The 9421-nt window shown below is 49.2% G+C and overlaps 1 protein-coding gene across 1 annotated transcript; it reads right to left on the reverse strand.

Moving 5' to 3' along the window:
• Positions 1–421: 421 nt before the first annotated feature.
• On the reverse strand, positions 422–4310 carry BCL2L10 (BCL2 like 10). The gene is given in 4 exon segments (XM_065871727.1): positions 422–544; positions 2519–2835; positions 2838–3122; positions 4226–4310. Coding segments are annotated over 4 exon segments (810 nt in total).
• Positions 4311–9421: the final 5111 nt, after the last annotated feature.

The following is a 9421-nucleotide window of genomic DNA, read 5'->3' on the forward strand; positions in this document are numbered from 1 at the left end:
ACTGTGACTGGGAAGACTTGTAGTATCATTTTACACCCCTGACACAGTGCCTTGATAAAGTAGTCAGCAGTAGCACATGAAATCATGGATAAATGAGAGATACATATCCACTCTTATCCAAAGGTAGCAAATAGCCCCGTATTTCCTATTTAATGGAAAGCAGTTTCTTCTGTAATTCTTTGGCGCAATAAGCCTTTAAACCCCTGTGTCTCCCATTTAAAGAAGAGCCATTTGTGCCTTTGTCCTAATATCTCTCAGTACTTGTCAGGAGTTAAAATACTGGCTGAATCACGGTAGGACTCATATGAATGCAGTTAAAAATGTCTCAGGAGGTGGTTTACTCTGGTTTGTTCTTTCACATCTCAAATTTGCTTGGCTGGTCACAGTTCGGCAGGTAGAAATGAGTTAAGAATTTCAGAACTCACGATAATTTTGACCAGAAGTAGATTAAGATCATTGCTGTAGAGTATGAGAGAAAAAGCCAGACCAGCTGTCTTTCCCAAGATGGCTGCAATGAGCGTTGGAAGAAGAGACAAAATCCATCCTATAAGGGGAGGGAGAAGAGAACTAGATTGCTTCATAACACTCAAAACCTGTACTCAATAAAATGCACCGGAGGTTCTAAATTAAACACTAAGACGACAACTGAATTTAAAATGTAAAAAAAGGAAATCTTAGGGCTTCCCTGGTGGCCCAGTGGTTGAGAGTCCGCCTGCCGATTCAGGGGACACGAGTTCGTGCCCCGGTCCGGGAAGATCCCACATGCCGCGGAGCGGCTGGGCCCGTGAGCCATGGCCGCTGAGCCTGTGCTCCGCAACGGGAGAGGTCACAACAGTGAGAGGCCCGCATACCGCAAAAAAAAAAAAAAAAAGGAAAGCCTGAGCAATAGGTAACTTGTAATTAAGAATCTTCGAGTTAGTATTTGTAAGAAGTAGGCTAACATAGGGGGTACAAGGTCATGGGGACACAACTTTGTCAGCGCAAGAATACTCATCTTTTCACTCACTTCTTTCAAAAGCCGAGAGGAAGGTAGAATCCTATATATCATGTTCTTTCCTGAGCAAGGAACTAATGCCATTTTGGGAAACTGACAAATCGCTAAATTGAAAGGTATCCCCTGAGACAATAAAGCAAGCAGTTCCAGTCAGAAAAATGGCGGGGGTGGGGGGAGGGACTTGAAATCCAGCCAGTGGCATTTTAACTGCAGCTGAGAGAGGTGTGGGCACGTCTAGTTTACTCATTTGTGGAATTTCTGCTTCTTGATGTTAAAAGATTGTTCCTTACTCAATGGTGATTAGCCAAAACATGAGAACAAAAACAATGCGCCCCTATCAATTTCCTCTTTAGTGCAGAGTGCCCTTGGGGGCCAAATGCCTTGTTAAGACAAACGGCGGCTCTGGTGGCGTTCTGAGAGTTCACAGGCCTGAATAGTTGAAGACCCCGCCTCCCGATCCCTTCCCATCCCAAAAGAATGGAATTAATGCTAACACCTCAAACTGTTCATGCAAGGTCAAGGTTGATTCAAATACTACCTCTCCTCCACAAATGGAACCCAATTCATCAATACAGGTCTACCAGGAAATTGCAAAACAGGAGGCTAAGTTTCCTGCAGTGTCTTCCCTAGATTCTTAGATTTTTTTTTAAATTGTTGGTTTTAATAGTTTGGCTGTGTTTCTTCTATAACCTGGGTCACCACGGTTGCTGATTCAACCCCAGTAAGGAGGACAAGAAAGAAGCAGGGGTCTCGCTCAGAACCCAGGAGGCATTCTCCCCTTTTACTGAAGGCTGGCCAGACTCTCGCTGATTATGAGCTCAGTTTAGAAGCCGCAGTGCAAGGGCCTCCCGCTCTAGCCTAGACCACAGAGATCAATGGCTTACAGCTGCGCGCCAGGGCGCCTGGCTATCTCCCAATTGAGGGCTGCGTGCAGTCAATCGAAAGTTAAGGAACCTCGAGTTGTCAGCACCACGGGGTGCCCGCGCAACCACCGCCCCCCCACCCCCCCCCCCCCCCCCAGAGACCTCTGCCTCAGCTCTTCCGCTGGACAAGGGGCTGCCTTTCCATTCTAACGTTTTAGGCTGGTGTGCTCTGACTTGCAGAGCCGTGGGGGTCTATGGAGAAAGGTGCATCTAATAAGTGTTGGAGAAATAACCCACCTGGCCCAGGCCACCCCGTTGCTGACTTCGCCACTTTGGGAATTTCTACCTAAGCAAAGCATCCAGACCTAACATGAGCTCACCCTAAAACCCCGAGAGCGGTCAAGGACAAGGCCGAAGTGTGCAAACCCAAGTCGTGCGCTGCTGTTTCAGAATGGGTTAGTATGAGAGCCGTCTAGCTAGGCCTGTTTTGGTGACTGACTCCGCCAGTAGAGGAGAAAGCCGGACTTCACCACGAATGTCCCAGGCCTGCTGAAACGAACGCCCCACGGGGCTGGCGCCGCAGGGTCCCTCCGGGCGCCGGCCGCGTGGGCGCGTCCCGGGCTGCCCACCCGCTCCGGGTCCCCGCGCCCGCCGCGCTCACCCAGCCGCCGTTCGCCATCAGCCAGGCGCGGTGCCGTCCGGAGAGCTGAGCACACAGCAAGGCCACCAGGAACCGGCAGTCTCTGCTAACGTCTTCATTCTCCGTCTTCTTCCGCCTACGGACCTCCCGCGGCGGCCTCTCCAGCAGCGTCCCCGCGAAGGTCACGAGCGCTGCCACGAGGCCCCAGCTGGGGTCACCACGGTTGTTGGCGAGCAGCTCCTGCGCCGTCCAGGCCACCAGCTCGACGCGGTTCCCGCGGAAGCCGCGGTATTGCGACAAGAAGTGCAGGTTGGTCTTCTGTTTCCAGGCGGCCACGGGCGCAGCACGGCGGCCTCAGGCGTGGACGGCGCCCGCACGGGGGTGCCGGGCTCGCGGGAGCAGTACTCCAGGTAGTCCCTCAGCAGCTTGGCTGTGCGCTCCCTGAACACGTCCCCCGTGACTCCGCCTCTGCCGGGGCCTGACCTGGCCAGTTTTCTAGGCTCGCCCGCGCCCCGCCCCGCCCCGCCCCTCCCCGCTCCGCTTTGTCTCGGCTCGGCCCGGTCCGCCCCGGGCAGTTGCTTTCCCAGGTCCCGAGAGGAGCCTTTGATGGGAATCCCATCTACACCTGTTCCGGCCCCAATTGGCGAGGCCCAGCTGTGTGCATGTGTTCACATAGCAATCAGGGGCATAGTGAGACTCTTCTGGGGTTATTGTTTAGCTCTCGGCTTGGGGACTAAGAACCCAGTGGGGACAGTCTGGGAAGTTGCGCTAGACTTTTGCCTCCTTTTTAGGAGAGGTTGACAGAGGCTACACACAGCCCTCCACTGGCGGCTCCCTTGAAAGGATTATCAGCATCTTCTCAGATTGGACTGAAGCATCCAGGTGTGTGTGGGAGGTACCTTTCTTTGGGTCTGGGATACGTAGCAGGAAACAGGATGATTCTCCTGCAGGTTGCTAGAGTGCCAATATTGGCTGCATTCACTCATTCATTCACTCATTTACTCCTAGTCTTTGGGGTGGTAGGTCTCCCCCTTAGCACTGGAGATATAATGGAGAACAAGGCATGTGGTTCCTGTTCTCAAGGACCCTAGAGTCTAGCGATGGCACAAAGAAACAGGCAATCACAGTACAGTTAAATTATCACCACAAGAGAGGTTGAGGGAGTACCCAGCTTTTGGCTGCTTCTTAAAGCTACCATCCCTATATTGCTTAGAATTCTCCACTTTTTACTGGCCAGTCCGTTACTCCAATTCCCTATTATAGTTAATACTTCTTATACTAATCTTTCTCTGTTCATGTTACTCTATGGTAACACGATTTCTCCTGATTGGACACAGACTGACATAGAATTGTACCAGCAGTGAAATTTGTGAGGGTTCATTGGTCTGGAGCATTTTGAAATATCCCCGTCAGGGTGGAAGATGAATTGCTGCAGCTTGTATCACCGACAAAAAGAAAGAGGCACAACCCTTGGTAGGTCACTTTGGAGGCAACATACACATTTGAGTATGCAACCTCAACCCATCTATAGGCGGATGGATTGGGAAGCAGAACAAGAGAAGGCTCTGCAGCTGTCTAGGCTACAGTACAAGCTACTCTATCACTTGGGTTTTATGATCCAGCGGGTCCAATGATACTTGAAGTGTCAAATAGAGAAGCTGTATGGAGCCTCTGGCAAGCACCGATACAGTTATGGTGCAGACCTCTAGGACTGTGAAGCAAATCTACGTCCTCTTCTGCAGATGACGATCCTTTTGAGAAGCAGGTTCTGGCTTGCTACTAGGTCTTCATAGAGGCTGAATGAGGTGACCATGCAGCTTGAGTTCTCCTCATAATATGGACGTTGTCTGACGTGCCTTGTTTTAAGGTTGGGTGTGCACAGCACCAATCTCTGATCGAGTGCAAATGGTATATGAAAGAGTGAACTCAGGCGGGTCCATGAGGTACAAGTAAATTGTGAGTAGGCGGCTCAGACCCCTGCAACACAGCTCCTGTTGTTTGCTGCTTCTCTTGTTCCATGCCTATGACCTTCAGGGGACTGCTTATGACCAGCTGACTGAGGGAGAAAACTCAAGCCTGGATTATAGATGGGTCTGTATGATATGCTGGTACTACATGAAGGTGGACAGCTGGAGCATTATAGCCCCACTCATGGGGGACTGTGAAGACAATGGTGAAGGAAAATCCTCCCAGTGGGCAGAAATTCAAACAGGATATATGACTGTACACTATGTCTGGGGGGAGAGATGGCCAGAGTACAGATCTACATTGATTCATGGGCAGTTGCTGATGGTTTGGCTGGATGGTCAGGGCCTTGAAGATTGGTGACAAGGAAATCTTGGACAGAGATACGTGGCTGGACCCCTCTGAAGAGGCAGAATGAAGATACCCGTCTCCCATGTCAACGCCTCCAAAGGGCAGTCACTGCAGAGAAGACTCTTAATGATCAGGTAGACAAATTCCTGTGCTCTGTGGAGGTCGGAGAGCTTCTTTACACAGCTGCCACAGTGCTTGCTCCATGGGACCGTGAATGAAGAGGCCATGCAGCAGGGAGCGAGGATGTAGCAACAACAGAACTCCCCTTACAAAGGCTGAGCTGGCTAATGCTACTGCTGAGTGCCTGATCTGCCAGTGCCAGTGATTCCTCTGTGGTGAGCCATAGGAATTTTGCCCGAAGGGAATATACATCTCTGTACGTCAAGCTGAGCTGGTTGTGACATCTTATGAATTCCCTTATTAAGTTTTATTAAGTTAAATAAACATTTTGATATATCTTCATGGTTTATTTTCAAGGGAGTCATGATTTTATCTTTTTGGACATTATATTTTAGCAGCAAGCACACAGTTTTTTCTTAGATTTGGAGTAGCTTGGGGGTTAGTGGTAGATCCTCTGGCCCTGCCATCAGTTAACTCTAATAGTTATCAGTGCAATCAAACAACAAATGAATAAATTAACCTCCACACAGAATTTCCTATGCAGTGTGCAGTCAGATTTGGTTACTACCCCCCCTCTGCCACTCAGAAGCTGGGCGACCATGAGCAAGTTATTCAGCCCTCCCAACTTCAATTTCCCCACCGATGAAATGGAGGCAATAAACTGCATTATAGGCTGTTACAAGGATTACATGAGTTGGTATGTGCAAAGGCCTTAGCATAGTACCTGGCACATCGTAAAAGCTCTTTACAGAGGAGCTTGTATTATTAGTATGAGTTGACCAGGGTTACCAGGCTCGCTTGTCCCATTTTTAACCAAAAAATCAAGATGTGACATTTTGGGTGAGCCTTACTTATATGGTTTCTGGTTTTGTTTTTGTTTTTAAAATACTGAAAATATCTAGAGCTTTTCAGTGATTCACAGCCCCCATTGGTCTCTTGCCTTTCCCACTGCCTCTCTGTGCCCGCAGGGCCCCTCCTGTGCCGCATATGGTTGCCCCAGAGCCTCCGTTTGATCCCCCCTCTCTCAATTACCTTCTTCCTCCACTTCCAAACCCCTACAAGGGCCTGAATGGCCCCAGGGAGGTCTCACAGGGAGGGGCTGGAAAAGGGCTCATTAGCCCAGATAAGCTGCTTTCAAAGTTGATCTGACCCTGGGAGTCCTTCCAGGGGATCCTCCAAGATCAAAACTATTTTCATAATAATACATATTACATAATAATATGTGTGGCTTTTAAAACACTCACTTTCTCAGGAGTTTTCCAGAGGCTACTGATGTGTGGTAAAGGCATCATCACCGGAATATGAGCTTCTGTATTCTTGTTTTATGATTTTTCTCAGTTTGAATTTCTAATATGATAAATACTGATAGGTATAATCCATATAAACAAAAAGCTCTCTGGGGTCCTCAATAATTTTTAAGAGTGTAGAGGGATCCTAAGATGGAAAACTTTGAGAACCACTGGCCCAGATGAATCTCTAACTGATGATAATTACCAATTTGATACATGAGTAGGGATCGCTTATGTGGGGTGGGGGGAGAGGAGAGAAAAGAATGAACAAGAGGAAGAGGAATATAGAGAGGAGGGGGAGAAGAAGAGGGGGAAAGGGGGGAGGAGGAAGGGGATAAGGAAAGAGGTGAGACAAGAAGATGGGCTTCCCTGGTGGCCCAGTGGTTGAGAGCCCGCCTGCTGATGCAGGGGACACGGGTTCGTGCCCCGGTCCGGGAGGATCCCACATGCCGCGGAGCGGCTGGGCCCGTGAGCCATGGCCGCTGAGGCTGCGTGTCCGGAGCCTGTGCTCCGCAACGGGAGAGGCCACAGCAGTGAGAGGTCCGTGTACCGATGTTGCAAGGGAGTAGGGAGAAGGAGGGAGAAGGGAAAGGAATTGGAAAGGAGAGGAAGGGAACAGGAAAGGGAGGAGGGGAAGGTACTTTACATACCTTGGAACTGTCCCATTTCCTAGATGAGGGAACTAAGGCTGAGACAAATTTAGACACTGTATATCCTGTAAAAGTGGTAGAGCTGGGTCTGAAACTAGGTGCACATCCTTTGTCCCCACGCCGTCCCCCTCTTAGAGATGAGTCCTAGTGTCAGCAGGACCACCTTCTAGCCAGATGGCCAAGCAACTATGAGAGGCAAGGATGCTAAGGCCCTTACAACCTGTACTGCTTTTAAGCCACTTATAATCCCGGGAAGGGTATAGAGGAGGTCCAGGGTGGGAAGAGGGAAGTGGATATGGGGTGCCTGCTCTGGCCTTGGGCTCATTGCAGAACAGGACCAGCAGCAGGGCCCTACTTCTGGGAGGCCAGCCGCCCATTCCCTCCAAAGCAGCTGCCTTGGTTTCAGTTCACAGGTATTTCCCACAAACACCTGTCATCACATACCTCCTTGTTTGACCCCCCTGTCTGCCTAACCTTTCTCTTCTCTGGCTGGAAAGGGGGTGTCCAAGGCTATGCACACCTCAGGGCACATCTATTTGGCCCCTTCACCACAACGGTTTGGTAGCTTTGCCTCCAAGTCCTCTAAAAAAAGAAAACCAGATTAAAACACTCCACTCAGCATTATTTTGAATATGCAAAATATAATTTATTACCTGGGGTTTATCCTTCAGTTTCCATGTGGTGTAGTATATTTCCAACCAAGTATTTCATCAATAAATACTAAACAACAGGCACTCTGAGATTAAATACTTATAGGGGAGGTGGCTAACTGCCCATGGGGGTGAGTGTTTCAGGGAATACTGTCTTAGGGCCTTGAAGGTCACTTTAAAAAAAATTATTATTTATTATTTTTTTAAACATCCTTATGGGAGTATAATTGCTTTACAATGGTGTGTTAGTTTCTGCTGTATAACAAAGTGAATCAGCTGTACGTATACATATATCCCCATATCCCCTCCCTCTTGCATCTCTCTCCCACCACTCTAGGTGGTCACAAAGTACCGAGAGCTGATCTCCCTGTGCTATGCGGCTGCTTCCCACTAGCTATCTGTTTTACATTTGGTAGCGTATATAAGTCCATGCCACTCTCTCACTTCGTCCCAGCTTACCCCTCCCCATCCCCATGTCCTCAAGTCCATTCTCTACATCTGCATCTTTATTCCTGTCCTGCCCCTAGGTTCTTCAGAACCATTATTTTTTTAAGATGCCATATGTATGTGTTAGCATACGGTATTTGTTTTTCTCTTTCTGACTTACTTCACCCTGTATGACAGTCTCTAGTTCCATCCACCTCACTACAAATAACTCAATTTCGTTTCTTTTTATGGCTGAAATGTGGTCACATTGTGGTCACTTTTTTGATTGGAAAGTTAGGGGCTATTTTGCACATATACTGAAGATGCTCCCCCACCTCTCCAAACATATAACCTTGAATTTGCTTCCCCAGAGTCTGGGTGACTTTTCCTTTGCCCTGCCTTTCTTCACTTCTGGGAGGCCCAGGTCAGAGTGCAGAGACACAAAAAGGTCTGTGGGAGAGAGGGAAGGGGATGCCATAACTAGGAGCCCAGGAACAAGCTCAGGAACATTCTGGGAGCAGAGCTTGGGAATTTCACAGGACACATTGTGGGGCCAGCCCTTCAGCAGTTGGCAGGAGCTGGGTAGACCCTTTGCCCATTTCCCTGAGCCCCTGTTCAGACTGGAATGTACTAGAGGGAGAAGGTGGCTGAAAAGTTGTCCCTCTGGACCATGCTCCCTCCCCCGCTTCCCTCTGGGCTCTCAAGGTGGGTAGGGCGGGGTGGAGGTCTGGGGGATGCAGGAGGAGGGGGTGGTGAGGGGGTATGGGGGTGAGCAGGAGCCTTTCATATTTTCTCTCTCTACTCCAGGGCCTGTTGTGTAGTAAAACCCTTGGTAAATGTCTTCTTGGCAAATGATTGCATATAATCATTACGTTTATTTAAAAAGAGTTGATTGAAAAGCTGGCTTGGGTAATTTTTGACTGACTGGGCCCATCTTGATACCTGAACAAGTTGTTTTGCAGGTGGGCCTGGCACACCCCCTGAGGTTTACAGGGGCACTGGGTCCAGGCCTGTCGGATGGCTCCAGCCCTGGAAGGGCAACTTCAAGCAGCAGAGCCTGCGGCTGGGCCTGCAAAGCCAGAACTACCATTAGGAAAAGGGCCAGGCTGGAGCAGGGTCAGGAGAGGGGACCGAGGATCCAGGGGACTCAGCACACACAGCCCTCGGGCACCACGAGAACCTGGCCTGCCAGACCCCAGACCACCCACAGGGCAAGCCTCACCCAGGAACTATTTTTGGTCTGAGATGACCTTTTATTTCCCTAAGTGATGCATGCCATCTTTATGAATGAGGAGTTTTCTAAAACAAAGAATCAGCCTCTACACCTTAAAACAAAACAGAACAGAAAATAAGGGATCCTGTAACTAAAGCACTTGGTACCTTCCAGAAGGAACTGCTGAATTTCACATAAAGACAAGATATATTTTATGTTATTTTTCCTCAATATAAGTGAAGCAAAGACATTATCGTTCG

This window comes from Phocoena phocoena, chromosome 2, assembly GCF_963924675.1.
Source record: "Phocoena phocoena chromosome 2, mPhoPho1.1, whole genome shotgun sequence".
NCBI lineage: Eukaryota > Metazoa > Chordata > Mammalia > Artiodactyla > Phocoenidae > Phocoena > Phocoena phocoena.